The sequence below is a fragment of the Muscardinus avellanarius genome (genome assembly GCF_963383645.1).
Source record: "Muscardinus avellanarius genome assembly, chromosome: 3".
Taxonomy (NCBI): domain Eukaryota; kingdom Metazoa; phylum Chordata; class Mammalia; order Rodentia; family Gliridae; genus Muscardinus; species Muscardinus avellanarius.
The window spans coordinates 16,793,363-16,815,499 of NC_137788.1; the positions used below are offsets into that span (position 1 = coordinate 16,793,363).

At 59.2% G+C, this 22,137-nt stretch overlaps 1 protein-coding gene across 1 annotated transcript in view; it reads right to left on the minus strand.

The window, feature by feature from the left end:
* Positions 1-16,180: 16,180 nt before the first annotated feature.
* The window catches only part of RAP1GAP (RAP1 GTPase activating protein), a gene marked incomplete at both ends in the record, with an annotated part of 45,124 nt that continues 39,167 nt past the window's right edge, over positions 16,181-22,137 (minus strand). Inside the window, 6 exons of the mRNA XM_080692234.1 lie at positions 16,181-16,296; positions 16,549-16,651; positions 18,008-18,131; positions 19,637-19,750; positions 20,457-20,566; positions 21,382-21,459. Coding sequence (XP_080548360.1) covers positions 16,181-16,296; positions 16,549-16,651; positions 18,008-18,131; positions 19,637-19,750; positions 20,457-20,566; positions 21,382-21,459 — 645 coding nt within the window. The remainder of the gene's footprint in view (positions 16,297-16,548; positions 16,652-18,007; positions 18,132-19,636; positions 19,751-20,456; positions 20,567-21,381; positions 21,460-22,137) is intronic.

Consider the following 22,137-nt stretch of genomic DNA (forward strand, 5'->3'; position numbering starts at 1 on the left):
GCCCTGCGGCGTGAGACCTGCACACTTAACGCACACCCTGGCCCGCTGTCATTTGCTTCATTCAACAAATGCCGGGGCCTTGCCGGGCTCTCAATGAGGACTTAGGAATTTAATGATGAATGACACCGACCCCTCTTAGTGGTCACGGGCTTCCCTGCTGTAACCCTTTAGAATACATTTCCAAGCTCCCGCCCACCAGGGCCCAGCCACTACACACCACAGTCACAGTACACACCCGTGGGGCAGGAACTAAGAGAATGGGAAACCATCCATCCGCAGTGGGCATCAGGACTGAAAGTGCAGACTCAGCAGATCCCACTCTGAGCTTCCTAGTGGTCCTGGTAAAAAGGGGAGCACGGCCAAGGTGGGAGAGAAAATGAAACCAGTGGCAGCTCGTCTTGCCAGACAAAGCCGCTTCTTCCAGGACCGCACCATGCAGCCCTTTTGGGTCTCATTCTTACACCTTCACAAGGCTTGCCGTATCTCTCTACTGGTCTTTCCTAAATGCATGCCTGTAATCCTAGTGTGTGGGAAGCTGAGGCGGGAGGATCACAGGTTCGAGACCAGCCTCTGCAACTTAGAAGGGCCCTCAGCAAGCCGGGCGTGGTGGCACACGCTTGTCATCCCCGCGCTTGGGGGGCTGAGACAAGAGGATCGCACAGGTTTGAAGCCAGCCTCAGCTACTTAGTGAGGCTCTCGGGAACTTAGTGAGACCCTGTTTCCAAATAAAATATATAAAAAAGGTCTGGGAGTATAGCCTGGAGGTAGAAAGCCTCTGGGTTCCACCCCCAGTACCACCAAAAAAAAAAAAAAAAAAAAAAGAAAGGTCCTCAGCAATTAGTGAGACCCTGTTTCAAAACTGAAAAGGGCTAGCCGGGCGTGGCGGCGCACGCTTGTGATCCCCGCACTTGGGAGGCGGAGACGGGAGGATCGTACTGGTTCATAGCCAGCCTCGCTGGCTTAAGAGACCCTGTTTCCAAATAAAAAAATAGGTCTGAGAGTGTAGCCCAGAGGTAGAAGGGCTTCCAGGAACCCCAGTACCACCAAAAAAAAAAACAAAAAAAACCTGAAAAGGGCTGGGTGGGGTGTGGCTCAGAGGTAGAATATCCCTGGGTTTAATTACCAGTAAAACACACACACACACACACACACACACACACACACACACAGATATACACACACACACATGCAAGCACTTGGTTTATGTGTGTATGGTACTAGGGATTTCTTACTCTTTATTTTGAAACAGGGTCTCACTAAGTTGCGGAGGCCTCACTAAGTATCTGAGGCTGGCCATGAACCTGTGATCCTCCTTTCTCAGCCTTCCCAGTACTGGGGTTACAAAGGTGCACCACCACGCCCAGCTACAGTCGATTTTTAATAGTTCCCCAGTACTGCCTGCCGTCCACTTACATGTCTCAGGGTGTACAAACCATGTTCTGCTCCTTAGGTTGGGTTTCCCCAAAGCAGATCCTGGGTAAGCAGCTGGGTACGTGTTATTTGTGAGAGGATCCCAGAGCTGGGCGTGGTGGTGCACACTTGTAATCCCACTTGGGAGGCTGAGACAGGAGGATAGCAGGTTCAAAGCCAGCCTCTGCAACTTAGCAAGGCTTTCGGCAACTTAGACCCTGTTTCTAAGTAAAAAATAAAATAGGGCTGGGGGTGTAGCTCAGAGGGAAAATGTCCCTGGCATCCATCTCTAGTACAAAGCAAAACAAGAGGACTCCAGAAGGCAAACCAGACAGGGGAGGAAGCTCAGACAGGCTGTGTTAGCCCATCATGGTCAGCAGGGTTCCATCGACTGTGGCTGTCGGGGAGACAGAGTAGCGGGTACACGCCAGGGGCTTGTCTCACACCCCCAGAGCCGCCCATCACCTGTATGTTCACATTGTGGCCCTGAGTCCGAATCTGAGCTGGGGACTGGGCAGAGGCCCCGGCTCCAGGCCCCAGCGTCGGTGGCCATGGACCCGGACTTTGCGGAGCACAGTCCACGCCTGCCACAAGAGCAGAGAGCAGCCGGCAAACCCTCTTCTGTTCGCTGAGCAACCTTGTTTGCTGTGAAAGATAAATCCAGAAACCTTGGTACTTAGACACGGTAAAAACTTACTGCTAGCCGGGTATGGTGGTGCATACTTGTAATCCCAGCATTTGGGAGGCTGAGACAGGAGGATTGTGCAGGTCCAAAGCCAGCCTCAGCTACTTATGCCCTCTGCAACTCAGGGAGACCCTGTTTCAAAATAAAGAATAAAAAATAGGGCTGGGGGTGTTGCTTGGAGGTAGAACGCCCCTGGGTTCCAGCCCCAGTACCACCAAACAAACAAACAAAAACAAAAACAAAAAAACTTACTGCTACCTTAAATATCAGGCCTGTCCCTAGCCAGGAGGCTGGGACCCAGACCCCTTCCACCTTGTGGCTCTACCATCTCAGTGCTGATGGCCTTTCTGTCTGAACAGCACCTCCACATGTGTGTGTGTGTGTGTGTGTGTGTGTGTGTGTGTGTGTGGTATTGGGAATTGAACCCAGGGGCATTCAACTTGCAAGCTATACTCCCAGCCCTTTTTAAATTTTTGTTTGTTTGTCTTGAAACAGAAACTCACTATGTTACTGAGGCTGTCCTCGAACCTGCAATCATCCTATGTCAGCCTCCCAAATACTAAGATTACAGGTGTGCGCCACCATGCCCGGCTGTGCGCCTGCTCATGTCCTTTCTGTCTGAGCAGTATCTCTGTGGGGGGAGGTAGCACTTGTTTTTGATTTTTGGTTTTGCGCACATGTGAATGTTTGTGTGTGGGGGGGAGCACTGGGGATTGAACCTAAGAACATTGTACCTCCAAGCTACCCCCGTAGCTCTTTTTATTTTTTATTTGGAAACAGGGTCTCACTAGGTTGCCGCGAGTCTCACTAAGTTGCTGAGGCTGGCTTCAACCTGTGCGATCCTCCTGTCTCAGCCCTCCAAGTACTGGCATTATAGCTGTGAGCCACCACACCTGATGGTACACCTACTTTTTTTATTATTATTTCTTCCTAGACACACACACACACACACACACACACACACACACACACACACACACACACCCCTTCCACTCAATCTACCTATAAGAACTGGTCAGGAGCCCTCCTGGGTGCAAAGGAGGCTGGGAAATGTAGTTTTTGATGGGGTTTCTGCCCTCTTGCCTGTGCCGGCAGAGCCTTGCCCTTGGCCTGCTGATGCTTGGCGTCAGGGAGCCCTGCTCCAGGGCCTGCCCCTTCGTCAGAGCGCACTTGACACCATCCTGCGCTCCCCTAACTAGATTTGTGGGAGACAAATTGCCCCCCCAGTACCAGTTGAGAACCTCTGTTGAGACCACCTCCACCTCCAGCTCACACACTCCCCAGACATACCTGGACACCCTGCTGTACTTTAAAACACTGAGATATTTCACGGATCTGGAATTCTGGCTTAAAAAAAAAAAAAAAAAAAAGGAAACGGAAGGTCCAGGGGCCGTGGACCCCTCACTCTTTCTGGGTAGCTGGAGCTGGGAAACGGCCCACGGGGGCACAGCACCCCTGTTTGCCCCGGTCCCCGGCTCTCCCTCTATTCTGATACGGAGCCTCTAGAGCCTGGAGACCTGGTGGTCTTGCAAGCCCTGCCTCACTGAGTGGCCCGCTCTGCACCAGACCCGGAGACAGAGCAGAGAACAAGGCCCTGGCCTGTTCTCAGGCCAGACGCCACTCTAGTGTGTGGGAAGCAAGGAGCCCCGGGGAAGGAGGAGATCCCAGCCAGCTGGAGGCCAAGAGGGGTGGTCGGGGGGGGCAGAGAGAACAACTTGCCAGCAGAGGCTTAACAGGGCAGGGGGACCTGGGGCCTTGTGTGCAAAGAGAATTCAGAAGAAAACTGGAGAGCGATGAGCTTGGAGAGATGAGCCAGGTGCTGGTATTGGGAAATGGCTTCACATGTGTTGGAAAATAACCTTGAAGAAAATAATCAGAGCTTGGGTGTTGCGCAGACACTCAGGCAGGGAAGGAGCCCTGCAGAATTCCTGGCACCAAGGTGAGTAGCAAAAACACAAAAGAGTTGTAGCCCAGGGCCTTCGTATTTTAAAGACAAGTTTCCATAATAAATAACTTTTAGCAGACAGGCTATATCCCCAAGGATGTGCGGGAGGATGGTCTTCCTCAAAGAAGGCAGATACCATGTGACCCCCTGACTTTGATAATCAAGTAACACATTTTTGGTGGTCTTAGAGATTTGAGCTTGCATCAGAGACGAGGGCCAGCCCACAACGGCAGCAAGAAGGCTTTGGTTAAGCAGGATGTAAGATAGTGAATGAATCCTCATAATCACATCAAGAGGCTTGCCCCGGAAAATGGGCAGATCGAGGGTCAGGAAGACTATTGGTTAAGCAAAGATATGAGATAATATTCTTTATAAAAACTGTTTGGTATCCAAAGACTTCCGTTTCTGTTTGTTTGTTTGTTTGTTTGTTTGTTTATTTATTTTTGGTGGTACTGGGGTTCCTGGAAACCCTTTTTTCCTCCGGACTACACTCTCAGACCTATTTTTTATATTTTTTTAAATTTGGAAACACGGTCTCTTAAGCCAGCGCGCGGGGCCGGCTTCGACCTGTCCCCGCCCCCCAAGCGCGGGGATGACAAGCGCGTGCCGCCCGGCCGGTGTCTTACTTTCAAGTCACTGCGCTGTGTCAGTCTCTGACGTAGTGCTCTGAGGGTCTGCCCCGTCATTCTCCCTTTGTAATAATAAACACGGCCTAAGCTCACAGCAGTAGAGTTCTGACTCTTGTTTTCTAAGGTAGCTAAGAACAAGAACCTGTAGCTCCATCTCACACCGTTACAGCTTTGGCGCCCAGCTGGGGCTCCCTTACAGGAGGAGGGCCTCCGATGGCATTCCAGGATGGGGGGCGGTTTGACTATGAAGGCCCTGGAGAGCCATGGAAGGTTCTGGAGCTGGGGCACGCGCATGCTTTGGGGAAGATCACCCTGGCAGCCGGTTTTGAGGCCATTTTAAACAGAGGAAGTGGAGGCTGGGAGGCCAGACAGAGGCTGCTATAATCAACTGGGAAGGAAAAGCCGGGGCTGTGGAAAGGGGAGGCCCCAAATATGGCCCTGACAGTCCCCGCTCCTGTCAGTCAAGGAGGACGCGGGCCAGCAAGTGGATGGGCAGCCATCAGCAAAAGAGATGCTGAGACTGAGCAGGAGGCATTTGAGCGCCCACTATGTGCCTCCTGCCCTACTAAGCACCCCAGACACTGCCATAAATTGTTGCCTTGACAGTGTGCTTTGCACACTCCCCGCCATCAGTATGCATGTGTGTGTGTGTGTATGTGATACTGGGGATGGAACCCAGGGGCATTCTACCTCCAAGCTGCAGCCCCGGCCCTATTTTATTTTTTATTTTGAAAACAGGGCCTCAGGAAGTCACTGAGGGCCTTGCTAAGTTGCTGAGGTTGGTCTCGAACCTGCGACCCTCCTGTCTCAGCCTCCCAAGTACTGGGATTGCAGGTGTGCTCCGCCATGCCCGACTTCAGTCCCCACTTTATGGACTTTGGGGAAACTGAGGGTCAGCAGGGCCTGGCACCCTGCTCCAGGCCCCACGGCCTGCATGGAAATCCCAGCGGGGTCTGCCTGGCTTCCAGTCCACGTCCTCCCCTTGCCTCCATGGAAAGCAGCCCCAGCCCATCGGCCAGGCCACAGCCCAGCGTGTGGGGGAGGGGCGCCCTGTGCTGGGGGTGGTGGGAACCAGAGACGCAGCTTATAATCAGTCTAAACTGAAGACCTCACACCAAGATCCAGCCCCGAGACCTGGGAGAGGGATTAGGTTCTCAGAGGGGATTTGGGCTGCTGGGCGCCCGTGTGGCTTCCTCTGAGCCTCTTCTCTCCTGGCACCAGGCCCCCTCCTGGCTCCCTGGCAGTCTGTGTGGCCCTGGGGATAGGGTAGGCACACCAGCTGCCAGCCAGCAGGGCCCGGCCAGGCTGTGGACATGGCTGGGAATGGCTGGCCAGTGCCACTGTGCACCTCCTGCCCCTGGGAACCCAGGGCCACGGGGAGCCCATGTGTCTGTGTGACCTGCACTTGTGCACCCCCCAGCGCACACTGTGTCCTCCCAACCACCTGGGGAGACAGGGACCGTCCTCCCACCCCTTATAGAAGAGCAAAGGAAAGCATAAGTTCCATGACCTACGGGTAGCTCCGCCACAGACAGGGCCCGGCGGGATGGAAGCCAGGAAGCGGGGCTCAGCGAGGCGTTGGGCTCCGGCTGGGCACCTTTGGCAGTGGGCGGCTGGCTGGGCTTCAGTTCCTGCTCCTGCCGGAGCCCAAGTCCTGTACCTGCGGGGGAAAGAAGGGTGGTGTCTGGGGGAGGGGTCGCTGTGCCTGTCCTTTGGTCCTGGGGTCAGAGGCCACTGGCTGGGGCCCAGGACCTCTCTTGGACTCCGTGACCTTGGGGGATGGGCAGGGAGGGGCCTAGGAGGAGCAGAGAGGAGGAGTCAGGAACAGAGCTACGCAAAGTCTTTGTGGGCTGGGGCCTCTGTCCACCTGGCCTGGAATTGATGAGGGTACTCCTGGCTGAGCCCTTGTCCTGGCGAGAGCGCCCAGCAGCCTCTACTTACCCATTTCAGGGCGGTGGCTCCAAGGCCAGCCTGGGGTTGAGCACCCTGGCCAACCTGTCGCTATCCTTCTGCCACTGAGCAGAAGGGCAGCAGCGGCCGGGCTGGGGAGAAGAGGCCCCGGGGCCAGTCGGACATGGTCGTTGACCTCGGCCTCCCACAGCCCTGGGCAGGGGCCTGGTGAGGTCTGGTGCCCGGTGGCCCCTCTGATGCCTGGAGCCCCCCTCTTAAGGGCGTCTCCTGTGACACGGGGCTCTTTTCACAGACCCCCCAGACAAAGCTCAAGACCAGAATGGGTCTCTAGAGTCCAGGAAAGAAAGGCGGCCACGTCGAAGTCATAGAGTGAAATGTGCAGAGGGTCCACATGGCCTCCTGCCAGCTGGACCTGGGTGCTGGTGAGAGGGGAGCCACCTCTGAACAGCCCTGGAGGAAGAGCACCGGCCTGGCTCCACTGTCCAGATAAAAACCCCAGGTCCAGGGAGTGACTTGGGCTGGTCAGGGAAGGCCTGCCTGAGAGGTGACCCTTGAGCTGAGACCCTGGTAGCAAGAGCATTGCAAGCACGGGACGAGGTGCTCCAGGCAGGGCAGAGAGGCGGGAATGAACTCCACGTGCCTGGGAGCAGAAGGGAAGAGCGCTGGAGCCAGAGGAAGGGGCCGTGGGCGGGGAGGGTGGCCGGAGCCGCGGCGGGCCAGCCCCGCTGAGGGCTGGGACTGCACGCTCCGCAAAGCCCGCTCTGGCCACCGCACAGAGCTGGGGAGCCAGGAGCAGGCCGAGGCCCTTCCGTTGTCCTGGTCGGAGCCGGCGGAGGCTTGGACCTGCCATGGTGGTGGTGGCAAAAAGCTGCCGGATCCGGGAAGTGTTTGGGAGCTGAAGCCAGCGGGCATGCTGGTGGATGGCGGGTGAGGAGTGGAGGGGATGAGGGAGTCGGGCGTCTCCTGAGTGCCCGGCCTGAGCGCCCAGGGGTGGAGACGCGGTGTGTGGATATGAGGGACCAGGTTTGGTGAGAAGATAGAGCTGGGTTGCATCACGTTAAGTTGGAGGTGCCCACTGGACTTCGGGGGGCACAGGCTAGTTAGGAAGGAAGGAAGGAAGGGTCTGAGGTTCAGGGAGAATTAGGCTGCAGACAGATGGGGTCCTGGTGGTGTTTAGAGCTGTGGGGAAAGAGGGAAGAGCCATGGCCAGGGTTTAAGCTGGGGTGCTCAGACTCCGCAACACCTCAACTCCAGGGCTCTCCACCTGTGGGATTTGGGAACAAAGGTGGGACATTTTTTGTGACATTTTTATTTTTGTGGATTGAACCAAGGGCATGTTATTTCTGAGCTACACCTTCAGCCCTATTTTATTTTTTTATTTGGAAACAGGGTCTCATTAAGTTGCCGAAGCTGGCCTTGAATCTGCAATCCTTCTGTCTCAGCTGAGAATAAATCTGGGAATAATTTCGGGTCCTTCCAGCCTGGACTGCCCGAGCAGAGGGGCCATTGCAGAGCATGAGTTCTGCCCTCTGCCCATTGTACAGACAACGAAACTGAGGTCCAGGAAGGCAGGGCTGGGCTCTAGGTCTTCCACAGGCTCACCCGGAGTTTTCTACCAGCTTCTAAGGCTGGTGCCGTCTGAGCCAGCTCAGGGGCTGGGTGAGGCCCTCAGGTGGACCTGGTGCCCCAAGTCTCCCCTCCTGGGCACCCCAAGGCGCCGTTTGCCTGATGCCTACTCCTTCCTATGTCTGGCCGGTCCCTGGCCCCCGGGACCTCGCTACAGCCCTGAGTCTGGCTCTGGTCACGGCTCCTGCCCTGTGGCCAGGACCGAGGCCTCCCTGGCTGCGGCCCAGACCACCCAGCGCCAGGGCCTGGCGGAGCACGGCGGGGCTGGCGGGCAGTGCTTCCAGGCTGGCCAGCCGTGGTCTGGCTCCGCCTGAGGGGCTGTGGCCTGGGAACCACGGGCTGTCTCCTTGGGGAAGCAGCCGGGCTGTCCAGAACAAACAGGGAACCACAGGCTCCTGGCCCGTCAAGAAGGGGGGTTGCCTGGCCTGTGCCCACACCCCACTCTCCAGGCCTGGCTGGCTCTAGGGGGATGGGCAAGGGGGTCTGGCTGAGGCAAAAGGGCTGCCGAGCGGAAAAGGCAGAGGGGAGACAGGTCTTTGTGGCCAGTGGGGAAGGAGAGACGGTGTGACCACGTGTGGACGGAGAGGGTGCAGCAGGGACTCAAGTGACCCAGGGCCCCACGGGAGAACAAAACCCTGGAATCAGACAGAGCTGAGTTCAGATTCGGACTCTGCCACAGCCAAGTTGAGAGACCTCGGGCAAGTGACTCTGCCTTTCTGGGCCTCAGTTTCTCCTCTTCAAAAAGGGCCCCATAGTCAGAGGCCCAAGTACTGGGATTATAGGCCTGTGCGGAGACAGGAGGATCGCGCAGGTTTCGAAGTCAGCCGTGCTGGCTTAAGAGACCCTGTTTCCAAATAAAAATATAAAATAGGTCTGGGAGTGTAGCCCGGAGGTAGAAGGGTTTCCAGGAACCCCAGTACCACCAAAAAAAAAAAAAAAAGATAGATAGATAGATGATAGATCATCAAACAAACAAACCAGGCACAGTCGCAGATACTAGTAATCCCAGTACTTGGGAGGCTGAGACAGGAGGATCGCAGATTCAAGGGCAGCCTCAGAAACTTAACCAGAGTCTCGACAACTGCTAGCAAAACCCTACTTCAAAACAAAATAAAAAGAATGGGTCATGGAGGTGCGTGTCTGTGATCCCAGTACTTAGGAGGCCGAGACTAGAGGATTGCAGGTTCAAGGACAGCCTCAGCAAGTAGCGAGACTCATCAATCTAGGGAGACCCTGTTTCAAAATAAAAATAAAAAGTAGGTTTGGGCATGTAACTCAGAGGTAGAACGCCTTCCGGTTCAATTCCTAGTACCACACACGCGCAAAATTAATAAATAAAAAAGGCTAGGGGTGTAGCCCTGAGGTAGAATGTCCCTGAGTTCAACCCCTGGTACCACAAAAGGGGGGCCCCATCGTCCCTGCTTCCCAGAGCTGTGGTGAGATCATACAGTCCCCCAGATGGGAAGCGCCAGCCCAGGCCATGGCAGGCAACAGGACCTCAGAGGCGGCACGGCCCCATCACTGGCTCTGTGGGAGCCAAGACAGGCCTGGGGGGTTCCTGGGCCTGGCGGGGCAGGCCGGGACACCCTTGCTGATTCACACCAGCTGGGGGGATGAGGGTGCATCTGATTCCACTAAAAGCCACAATTAGAGCCCAATTTTAAGAAACACTGGGTTAGTTCTTCCCCGGACAGATGTGATTATAGGCTCAGAGTTAAAGCATTACTAACAGGATGACACAGAGGGCTGTCCCGGGGATGGCGGGCACACTGGGGAGACTGAGGCCCTGGACGGGAGGGGCCTAGCTCCAGCTCACACTGCAGGAGAGAAGGGCCCTGAGCTGCACTGGTCCTGCGGCTGCATGGACCAGGAAGAAGCCGACATCCCTGAAAAGGAGGCTGGGGGCAGAGAGGGCCCAGCCCCAGCAGGAAGCGTGGCCTTGCAGAGCGGCCAGTGCATCCTGGCCACAGACCGGCCTCGGAGCCGTGCGCTAAGGGTAATATCAGCGACAAGGCCCCTTACAGGGCGGCCCTGGCAGCCAGCGTTAGCCCAGCTGAAGGGTGGGAGAAGCCGCCAGCGGCGTGGCTGGCCTGGGCATAGGTGCTCCTGGGGATTGGACGAGCAGCCAAGGCCCAGGAAGAGGGTGCGGGGATCACTTCAGTGAATGGTGAGGGCAAGTCAGTAAGGGAACAAATGAATGAATGAATGAATGAATGAATGGGCTGTTTCAAGGATGCTGCCCTTGGGAAGGTGTGAGGGGGCCACAGGCCCCTCCCTAAGAGCCCCTCTAGGGAGACCCTTGAAATTAACGGGCCACAGGATAAAAGTCTAAATCTCACCTCCTCTGGCATAGGATTTGGACTTTTTGGGTCCCAGAAACCCGGGGCTTGTCCAATTGCCCCCAAAGATGACTGAACCCCCCTTTGGCCTGTCCCCCCACCTTAGTCTCAGCCACCCCCTCAGAAGCCAAAGGTCACCCTGCCCTAGCTCCCCCCAGCCTGCACCCTTGTCCTCAGGGACCGGGGGGGGGGGGCGGGGGGAGGTGGCCTCCTGTCTCCTCTCTCCTTCCCCTCTTTGGCTCACTTTGGGGGGCTTTGGGGGTGGGGGCAGTGCACCCTGAAGTTGCCTGCCAGAAGCTTGGGAGGTGGGGTGTTGGAGCTCCGGGCTGACCATGTGCCCCACCCTACCCCATGGGGATGAGTTGGGAGGATCCATATTCATTGAACAGACCCTTATGAAGCCAGGTTGGATAGCACACACCTGTAATCCCGGTACTTGGGAGGCTGAGACAAGAGGATCGCAGGTTCAGCCTCGGCAACTTAGTGAGATCGTGTTCAAATTAAAGAAAAAAAAAAACAAAAACGGGGGGCTGGGAGTGTACCTAGGAGGTAGAATGCCCCTGGGTTCAAACCCCCAGTACCAAAACAACAACAGGCAAAATTCCCCCAAACACTCATGAAGCCCCTACTGTGTGCCAACATAGGGCTCAGAAGCCCCTACTGTGTGCCCGTACAGGGTTCAGCAGAGCACACAGGGGCTCTCCCTCCTGCTAAGGCTCCATGAGAAGGTGACCCTGCTTGGGCATCACACAGCCTCAAGGACCTTCCCCACCCCCGGGGGCAGGAGCTGCACCTGCCCCACCAGGCTGGGATTTCCCTGGGGCCTGGTCCTGCCTCCCCTCTGCCTGGTCTGCAGAACTCACTGTCCCAAGAAACCTCCCCTCCCTCCAGAGCCTCCCTGGGCAGGGGTGCCAGTTAAAACACAGGACGCCCAGTTTAATTTGAATGTCAGACAAACATTTTTTACTATAAGTATGTCTCAAATATTGCATGAGGTATACTTAAACTAAAAACGATTCCTTGTTTATGTGACATTCAAACTGAACTGGGCACCGCGTGTTTCTGTTTGTGAAGACGGGCAACCTGACCACTGGAGCGCCTTCCTCCTGCGGCCGGCACCTGGCCTGGCCAGATGGCCTTGGTCGTGCCTGGACTTGGCCCCTGCCCGCCCAGTTATAGCTTCTGTGGGCCCAGGACGGCTATGCTCCCCAGGGGGCCCCGCCTGCGGCCCTGGCTCCTAGGTGGACGCCGCCCCCCACCACCTGGCCTGGCCTGTGGGAGTGCTGGGTCCCGCCTCCTGGGGAATGGATCCACAGCTGCAGAGGAGAAGCCGCAAGCATCAGACACTCAGGATAAAGGGATACGGGATACGGGGACTGAGCAGATGGAGCCGGCCCCTGCCCAGAGCTGCTTGGGGAGACCAATGCAGGGGAGCAGGGGGTCCTAAGAGCCCCCCAGAGATGGCCTGGGCAGACTGGGGCAGAGGGCAGCCTGGACCCCTGAACCTCAAAATTAGGCCCCAGGCCTACAGGCCCCGGGTGGCAGTTCAGTCTGCGGGGCTGGTGGGAAGCCGGAGTCCATGCGGAACCCCTCCCCGGGACACACACAGGCACATTCACGGCTTCCCAGAAGGGCCCATGGGGCAGCCAGTGTGGCTTTTAAAATTAGCCTTGCTTAACCAGATCTGGTTATTTCAGGCGGCTCCGTCCTGGGCTGTCCCCTCGGTCGGGCAGGCACGAGGACAGAGGGAGGCACCTCCACATTCCAGGGTCCCTGGCCGAGCACCCCTGTGGCCCGACCGGTGGAAAACAGCCATGTCCCAGTGCGCCGGCACCAGGCCAGCCCCGGCCTGCGGCCATCTCTTTGGCAAAGTTGCCCTGGAGTTGGACGCGGATGTCCAGGGATACCCTGGCTGCAATGGAGGTGGGGGACCCTCATTTTTGGGCAGGGTTCTGTGCCAGGCCAGCACCATGAAGGGGATCTTAGAGGTGTGACGTCTGTTCATGGGGCTTGTGCTGTTTCACAGGAGAAGAAGACTCATGGGGATCCCAGCTGTAAGGTGGGGGCCCTGTACCCCACTGCTGTATCTACCATGTTTTTTTGTTTTGTTTTGTTTTGTTTTATGGAGGTATTGGATATTGAACCCAGGGGTGTTCTACTTCTAAGCTATAACCTCCAGCCCTTTTTAAATTTTTGTTTGGAAACAGGGTCTCCTTGGGTTGCTGAGAGTCTTACTAGGTTGCTAAGGCTGTCCTTGAACCTGCGATCCTCCTGTCTCAGCCTCCTCAGTACTGGGATTACAAGTGTGTGCCACCACACCCTGCAACCAGGGCTATTTCTAAGCGAGGCCTAGGGCTTCCTGGAGTCCGGTGCCCCTCATCCAAGTCCTAATTCCAACCTCGGGCCAGTGGCCCGGCTCGCCCTCCCCACCTCAGAACCCAGGGCAGCGCAGAACTGGCCGCAATAGAAACACTGCTGGCCACTCTGATCCCAGAGGCCATATCTGTCCTCAGCCTCCCGGGGCCCCGCCTTGGAGCCCGGGCGTGGGGACCTGGCCTGGCCCCCTCCCAGGACACGGGACATTGCGGCTCAGGGAAGCACTGACAGCCGCCCCTCCATAAGCCTTGGGTCAGACCTCCAACCGGGGCCTGGCTATGGCGTGTGTGCTATGGGCCCAGCGCGTCCTCTGAAGGTAACTAAGGGTTCTCCTGCAGGGCAGCTCCCACCTCCGCCCAACACAGCACTGAGCTCACCAAGGGCCCAACAAGGCCAGAACTGTTGGAACACAGGGTCGGGCCTGCAGCTTGGTGCAGAGCCTAGCCTGCACGAGGCCCTGAGTTTGCCCCAGCACCATGGAAAGGAATCCTAGCACCCATCCTGTCCAGATGAAGAAGCAGAGGCCCCGAGAGCCAAGATTAGGTGAAGGTCCTGGAGCCACTGGCCCGGAGCTCTGTGCTGTGACCGACTGCCGACCCTTGGTGGGGAAGGCGCAGGCCAGGCCCCAGGGCGCTGGGAACAGCTGGAGGCTGAGGCCGAGCAGCGACTGGGGCGGGTTCGGAGGGACCTCGGAGCCCAGAGCAGCCCAGGCCAAACCCAGCTGGGCAGGGTCAAGCTTTGGGTGTGAGTCACAGCCCCTGGGTGGTCTGAGGCTGCCAAGGACATGGAAGGGCCCATCAGGGAAGGCATGACACTCCCCAGTGTCCCAGGGGCCCTGGCGTCACCCAGGGGAGGGGGTCAGAGTCGGGCAGGGCCTGCCGCACTGTCAGGGAAGCTCAGTTCAGTGTCCATCCCAAGGCCAGTGTCCCCCAAGCCACCCTGGCAACCTGCCCCTCCGCCAGAGGACCCCCCACTCACTAACACAGGCTGGACCGCGGTCCACCAGGCCCTTCGTCCAGTCGCCCAGGCCTCCCTTCGCACGCTTTGCAGCCTGCCCACTGCTCCTGACCACCCCGTCCCCAGTAATAGGCCCTTGATCCTCTCCTCCCTCACCAACCCTGCCCAGCCAGGCTCAGCAGTGACCACACACCTTCTATGGCTCCCCAGTGCCCTCAGCATAAGGCCCTGACCCCTTGGCCTGTGGCCCCTGGTCTTATCCTTGCCAGTGTCCTGGTTCCCCCTCCCACCACCTTCCCCATTCCAGGTGTGCTCTGCCCTCTATTTCAATGCAGTTCCCGCCCCAGGGCCCCGCCCCTCGCCTGGCCCCCTCCCCAGCACTTCTCTCACTCCTTACTCCACACTCCAGTACTGTGGGCGCTCTGGACAGGGACTTTGACCCCCTCGCGCTCCCTACCCCCATGGCTCCCTGTTAGCTGTCCCGTGGTGCCCCCTGGTGGCCACACAGGGAAATTCTAGAGATTCATTTGAGAGGAACAGCAGTTCCTCATTAACTGAGCACCTACTATGCGCCAGACACCTGTGCTTTGCACACACCAGCTCACTGAATCCTCATGTCAAGGCCTTTCAGGGGTCCCACTGTGCCTATCTTACAGGAGTGAAAGCCGGTTTCCTTTCTCAATAGCACCCAGCTAAGATGCAACGGTGCCAGGGCTCAGGTCTCAAACCTAGGTCTGCCGGGCTTCAAAGCCATATTCTCCCCACTGTGGGGCGGGGGCCAGGCGGCAGGAGGCCATGGAGGAAGCTGTGGCCGGCAGACCTCATGCTCAGCCCTGGAGGAGTCCCCGACAGGGACAGGCTGGCCCTCCACCTCGGCGCCCCTGGGCCCGTGCTCGCGGCCGGTCTGGGCAGCATCACAAAGCCAGGCCCGACTCTGGGTACAATAGCGATAAATAGAATTTATTTTATACAACTGTTACCAACATACACACGGCCATGGGGGCTTCCAAAGTAGGTGGTGGGGCTGGAAGGCTGGCCTTTGGCGTGGCACCTAAAAAGTGTGGACACACACACAGGACATGGGCTCGCAGCAGCTGGGCCTGGCTGGCCCTCCGCCGGCCGCTCAGGAGCGCGGGATGGCAGAACGAAGCTGGGTGCTGGCTGAGGAGCCAGGCGGCCCTCCCCGCCGAGGGGTCACTTGTCTGCCGCGTGTGGGCAGTGGACAGGGCATCAGCAGGTCTGTGGGAGGGCGTGAGGGCCCAGGAGGGCAATGGCACAGCCGCTCCCTGCCCTTGGCCCACAGGGGCCTTGGGGACCTCAAGAAGCAGGTTCGTGCGATGGGTGGAAGTTCCCTAGGAGGACGTCGCCCTGCCTGGGGCAGGTGCGTGGAATCACAGTCTTCAGTGACCTCTGGAATAATCTTGTCCATCTGCGGCAGATGCCCAGAGAAGGAGAGTGACTTGTCCAGTCATGTGGCAGAATCCAAGTCAGAAGCCAGGACTCCCAGCCCAGTGCTCACTCCACCCCGCCCCACCCCGATGCCTCCGTGGAAGGCTGTGTGTGCACTGAGCTCTCTCCAGAGGGGCACCCAGGGGCGACAGAACCCGGGTGTGGGCGAGCCAGGCCCGTAGCTCTGCCTCAGCTGACCAATCGCTGCCCAAGCCCAGGCCTGGCCTGGGGGTGGGGACGATGCCAGCAGCCTCCCCACTCCCAGGTCTGATGGCTCCGCCCTGCGGAGACAGCCCCACGGTGGGCCAGGGGAGGGTGGGCAGGCAGTGGCCGGGGCTGGGGCTGGCCTCAGGGGCAGAGGTGCCGGCCGCCCGCACTTGACATGGCGCCTTTGCCTTCGCCTTGTGCTTCTGTGGCCACATCTGCGGGGAAAGGGGACGCGGGAGACACCATGATGCCGGGACAGCAGCCTGGGAGGGGCCGCCCTGGTGTTCCAGGCGTTAGCTCTCCCCATGCCCTGGGGTGCCCCAGACCTCTCCCCAGCCCCCACCCTGTGATGGCAGAGGATTCCAACCCAGATACACGACCCTTGCCCAGAGTGCCCCCCGATCAGGAGCAGGGGCTGAGCTGACCTGCTTGGCTTCACCTTCCCAGGGGTCTGGCTAACAGCCCTGTGTGGACAGACAGCAGCCAAGGCAGGTGAGACCGCGGGGCGCAGGGTGGGAAAATCAGGGTGCAGACGTCATTGGCTGTGCCAGGCTGGACAGCCTCCAGGTCCCCTTGTCCCCTCCCCCGTGGGACATCCCTAGGGTGGCCCCCAGACGCTGCACATACCAGCTGGGGCACCTGCTGCTCAGACGCTTCCAGCTGGATCTTGATCTCGGGACATGCAGGGTCCCCCGACTTGCCGGCGTCTGGGTGGGGTGACTGCGAGGGGCCTGGGGAGGGGGGCAGGAGGGAGCCACCTCACTGGCCGCGGGGAGGCGCCGGGGAGACGGGGGCATGGATGGGCGGTCGGCACCGGTGCTCCCCAACACCAAGACCCTCAGCCTTAACCCACCCCACTTTGTCCTCTGAGACTATTCTAGAAGCTACTCCCCCTCCAGCCTGCCCTGGACAGTGACCCATCCCTTGCCTCCCATGTGGTGTGAGAACTGGCCTCCACTTCTGTGCCCCATCCCCCCAGCCCTGCATGGCAGACAGGGGGCTGCCCAGCCGTACCTGGGGAGCTGCCCCCACTCGTGGTGCTGATGCTGTCCTCCAGCCAGGTGCTGTAGAGGAAGGAGTCCCGCTTGTGGGGTGTCCCCGAGGACGAGATGCTCTCCTGGGGGCATGGGGAGGGAGGTTAGCTCCCCCCGAAATGTTGGCCCTGCGAGACCACAGGATGGCCAACCACCTACTCCATCTATCACTCTATCCATCCATCCATTCATCTATCACTCCATCCATCCATCACTCCATCTATCCATCCATCACTTCATCCATCCATCCATCCATCCATCACTCAATCCATCCATCCATCACTCATCCATCCATCCCTCCATCCCTCCATCCATTCATCCATCACTCCATCCATCCATCCATCACTCCATCCTTCCATCCATCACTCCATCCATCCATCACTCTATCACTCCACCCATCCATCACACCATCCACCCATCCATCACTCCATCCTTCCATCCATCACTCTATCCTTCCATCCATCACTCCATCTATCCATCACTCCATCACTCTATCCATCTATCACTCCATCCATCCATCAATCACTCCATCCATCACTCCATCCATCCATCCATCACGCCATCCATCCATCCATCACTCCATCCATCCATCACACCATCCACCCATCCATCACTCCATCCTTCCATCCATCACTCCATCCATCCATCACTCCATCACTCTATCCATTTTTCACTCCATCCATCCATCACTCCATCACTCCATCACTTTATCCATCTATCATTCCATCCATCCATCCATCCATCCATCACTCCATCCATCACTCCATTCCATCCATCACTCCATTCCATCCATCACTCCATTCTTCCAACACACACTCACAGAAGTGCTCTGGGGCCTGGCCGCTGGCACAATCAGGCCCAGCCCCGCCCTGCCTGGAGTCTGAGAGGAAAGCCAGGTTGCAAAGAGCCGGGGGAGGGGAGGTTCCAGATGAGGGGCCCAGCAGGGGGCCTCTGTCTACACTGTCCCCACAGCACCTGGAGCAGGGCAGGCAAGGAGCAGGTGCCCCTCGCGAGTGTTGGAGGAAGAGCGGCAAAAGGTGCTAAGGGCATAGTCCTGGGGGGGGGGGGCTGTGAGAGCCTAAAGCAGGGCTGCTGACCCCCCAAGACTGTCAAGGAAAGAAAGGCTCCCAGGAGAGGGTGTGGGGGGCCCAGGTAAGAAGGAAGCGCAGAAGGCAGCCGGGCAGAGCAGGAGGCGGCAGAAGAGATCCAGACGGAAGCAGTGGCACGTGCAAAGGCCCACAGGCGCAGGCAGCCTGGCGTGCTCGGGAGCGGGCTCTGTGGGCAGCGTGGGGAGCAGCCTCGGAGCGGGAGGCTGGCATCGTTTCTTAGCCTGGATCCCTGATCACATCTCAGCCACTGCCAGGCTTACGCTCTGCCCGGGGCGTCTTCAGAGACCAAAGCCCCCACGCCCAGCCACCGCAGAGCAGCTGGCGGCTCACCAGGCCTGTGTCCTCTCCGTCCACGCCCTCTGTCTCCTCCACCACACTGGCAAAGCTGCTGGCGCTGGACGAGGAGCGGGAGAAGTCCTTCAGCGCTTCTGCCCTCTGGGGTGCTGTCTCCGCTCTGCACAGACAGCACCCCGTCAGCCAGCACCCACCGGGAGCACCCCTGGGCAAAGCCTCCCGGCCTCACCCTCCCCTCCCCACCCAGGGAGGCCCAGCCCATGGCCAGCCAAGCACCGTGGCCTCCGTTATAGCTCCTCGGCCTTGAACCTCCCTGGACTCCCAGCACAGACCCGTCGCCCCGCTGACCTTCCTAGTGAATGAATCAGAGTGGATCCCTCCCCTGCTCAACACCTGCTCATGGCTCCCAAGGCCCCCAACACAAAGCGCGATTTCCTTGACTTGGTGTTCCTTAACAGTAAGGATCATTGGGGCCTAGGCACTTGGTGCCAGGCACTGGGCTAAGCATTTTTCCTTGGGTTATCTTGTTGCTGTCCTGAAAAGACCCACCTCACAAAGGAGGAGCCGCTGAGGTGCCCAAGGCCACTCAGCCTCGGGTAGAACGGAGATCTGGACCCAGGCAAGCCCGCAGCCTGAGGACACCCGCACCCCTGACTCTGGCTCGGGGCCTCGGTGCCCCTGGCCTGGAGCCTCCCTCCTCCCTCAGACCCCGCCGCTTGCTGTCCTGCAGGTCTCGCCTCTGCCCGCCGGCCTGACTCCAGCCCCTGCCACATCCTCTCGACCCCATGCAGCCAGAAGGGACCAGCCTCCTCTGGCCTTCCTGCCTCCGGTCTTGCCTCCCCCAGCCCATCCCCTCTCCATATAGCACCACACTCAGGATTGGTCTCTCAATTAAAATCTTCTAAATGCTCCTCATTTCAGGATAAAATTCACAGCTTTTCAGCTGGGCGTGGTGGCGCACGCTTGTAATCCCAGTACTTGGGAGGCTGAGGCAGGAGGACTGCAGATTTGTGGCCAGCCTCAACTACTTAGTGCGGCCCTCCGCAACTTAGTGAGACCCTGTTTCAAAATAAAGAATAAAAAATAGAACTGGGGGTGTAGCTCAGAGGTAGAATGTCCGTAGCTTCCGGATCCAGTACAAAAAAAAAAAAAAATTCAAAGCTTTCATAACAGCCTCCAAACATGAGCCAGCCCATGTTCACCTGACCTTCTACCTGCCGAGCAGCCCTGCCTCCCATAGGGCCTTTGTACTAGCTGGTCTCTTTACTTGAACCCCTCTTCCCTCTGCCAGGCCGGTCCTAGCAGGTTAACTCCTTGCTTGGCTCGCAATTCATATGCCACCCTTGGAGATGCCTCCTGGAAACACCCACCAACCCCCCCAAGTCACTCTTCATGGCGCCTCTGCTTCATTTCTTCCTAGCTACACTAATTGGAAATGGCTTATTGGCTATGTCACACTAGTGCTGCCAGGGTGGGGTCTGCGTGTGCACAATTCCCGGCAGGGTCCTGGCACATGGGAGGTGCTGGGTGGGTGCTGTCGGGGAAGCTGAGGGTGGCCAGGTCCCCCGGCCGTCCTATGTCGGGGCTCCTGGGCAGCCCCAGGCCTTGGGATGCAAAGGATGAGCCCACCGCCCCCAGCCCCGGCTTGGCGTGCCTGGGCCTGACCTGTTCTTGGTGGTGGGCATCTCTGGAGAGCTCTGGGTGGAAGAGTTCTCAGACTTGGGCTCCTGGGAGACGTGCCCACTGTCTGGGGTCTTCTGGCCAGCCGGAGGGCTTTCCCTGCAGAGCACACGGGGGCAGCGGGGGAGTCAGCACCGGCCTGGCAGCAGCGTGGAATAAGACCGGGCGGTGAGGGCATCAAGGGCACCTCTACCCCATGCCCGGCCCCTGCATCCCTGGGGATGGGGCTGGCAGAGTCCGCTACCCGGGAGGCGGGCAGGGTAGAGGTCCTGTGATAGACAGGGAAGCTGGGCTGTGAGCTGGGAAGGCATCCGTGGCTAGGCACTGCGGTGCCAAGACCCGAGCTCAGACCCGTGGCTCTCTGAGCTCTGGGGGCTGTGCGGTGAGGGCGGCTCCGGTCTCAGAGCACTGCTAGTACCCTGGAGCCCACTTCACCCGAGTGGCACCAAACCCTCACAGCAACGCACTGCTGGCTGATTTCTTATCCCAGCTGTTTAGATCGAGCTAATGCAGCTCAAAGAAGCCCGGCGACTGCCCAAGACCATACAGCCCCATCTCACACAACCGGGTCGGGATTTCCATGCTGGGGTGGCCCCACTGCTAACGGGCTTGCTGCTCCATGCAGCCTCATCCCTGGCAACTGGCCTGAGGGACGGCTCACATCCCAGCCCTGGGCCTGGCTGGCTGCGGACCCCTCAGGCCCCAGCTGAGGATGGGCAGGGTGTGGGGCCGGAGCCAGCAGCAGCGCTGAGTGGACCGAGGCGCCTCCTGCCCGTGGCGGTGCAGGGCGCTGCCGCTCGCCCACCTCCTCTCCTGCACCTCCTGGATGTTCTCGATGCCGATGGCGCTACTGCGGCGGGAGCCGAACGGGCCCGACTTCTTCCTTGTGGGGCTCTTCCCGGGGACAATCAGGGACTGTGGGGAGAGGCCCGGCTCAGTGCCCCTGCCCTGGGAGCCCAGTGCCCCCCGCTGCCCCCGGGCCCTGCTGCCCCGCCCCGAAGCAGAGCCAAGGCGCAAGAGAGAACAAGCACCCGGTGGCCGCCCGGGCTTCCAGGCAGGACGCAGGTCCACAGGGGGAGGTGGCGCAGTGGGGACCTCAGCCCAGAAGGGGGGAGGGGACCAGTCACATAGCGGCCTCCTCCTGCCCCAGGGCCTCCTGGGACCTGCGGCCTCTGGCCGCCTGTGTAAGGGAGGCAGCCCCCGGTACCCCCACCCAGGCCAGCTCTGCCGGCCTAAGACCCTCAAGCCTGCTGGCCCAGCAGCGGGAAGACCCCATTTGCACACCCCCACGCAGGCCAGCACCAGAAGCCTGCTGCCAGCTTCCAGGGAAGGCGAGGGGGTGGGCTCCAGGGCACACGGCCGGGCAGGGCCCCAGGCCAGTGGGGAAGGGGTCGAGGCAGGGGTTGGGGTGGCGCTCCATGCAGAACCAGCGATATTGGGGGACGTGCAGCTGGGCAGAGGGTCTTTGGGTACCAGATCCTGGCAGGGACTGGACCAGGGGCCCAGGGGCCTGGACAGGGCCAAAAGCCCCTGGCAAGGGCCACCGGCTCTGGCCCAGGTGCCAGGCCCCAAAGTAGGTGCTGGGTGCCATCAGAGCTGCCGGGCACTCCGTCCTCCACGCCCTGGGGCCTGTCCCGGGGAGGGGCCACGTCCCCAATATGGCCTTCGTCCTGAGAGTGAGCAGAGCAGCGCGTGCAGGAGCCTCCAGAGCCGGCCCCGCGGACGACAACCTCCTCCACCGTTCCTATGCCTATGGCACTGCCCCGGCGTCCGAATCTACTCGCGCCTTTCCCGGGAATAAGCAATGACTGGCAAGCGGCAGGGGCAGGGCAGAGACGGAGTGAGATGGGATGAGGGAAGACAGACAGACAGACAGAGGCAAAGAGGACAGCAGGGCGGGAGGCGGGGGGGGGGCAGAGAGGTGGGAGGCAGCACGGGAGGTGGGCGCAGAGGGCGATGGGACAGCAGGACCGAGGTAGCCCGGGAGCCAGGGTTAGAGACAGGAAGGGAGAGCAGGGGCCAGAAGAGTGGAGGGCGTCCACAGACAGAGGAGGGAAGAGGGGAAGACGGAGCACCAGAGGGCGGAGAGGCCCGGGGAGGAGGCGGAGGCAGGGGGAGAGGGGGGGGTGAGAAAAGGAGGCACAGGAGAGAGGGAGAGTTGTGCAAAAACAAAAACAGAAATGGGTCTGGTTACTGCCATGGTGGGTGCTGCAGGCCTGTCCCTGTCCCCGGGGCCCCTCTGTGGCTACCCGCAGGAGGCGGGGCTGTTCCGATGGGGAGGGAGGGAGTGCCTGAAGAACCTGGGTGGGGGGAGGTTGGGCCACTTTCTCAGAGGGCAGTGGGGGTGGTAACTGCTGGACAGCAAGGCCACGCCCTGCTCCCCTGGCCAGGCCAGACCACAGGCAGGGCTGGGGTGCCTCCTACCACATGACACAGCCTCACAGCACTGAGCACAGGCTTGGCATGCAGTAGACAGTCAACAAGTA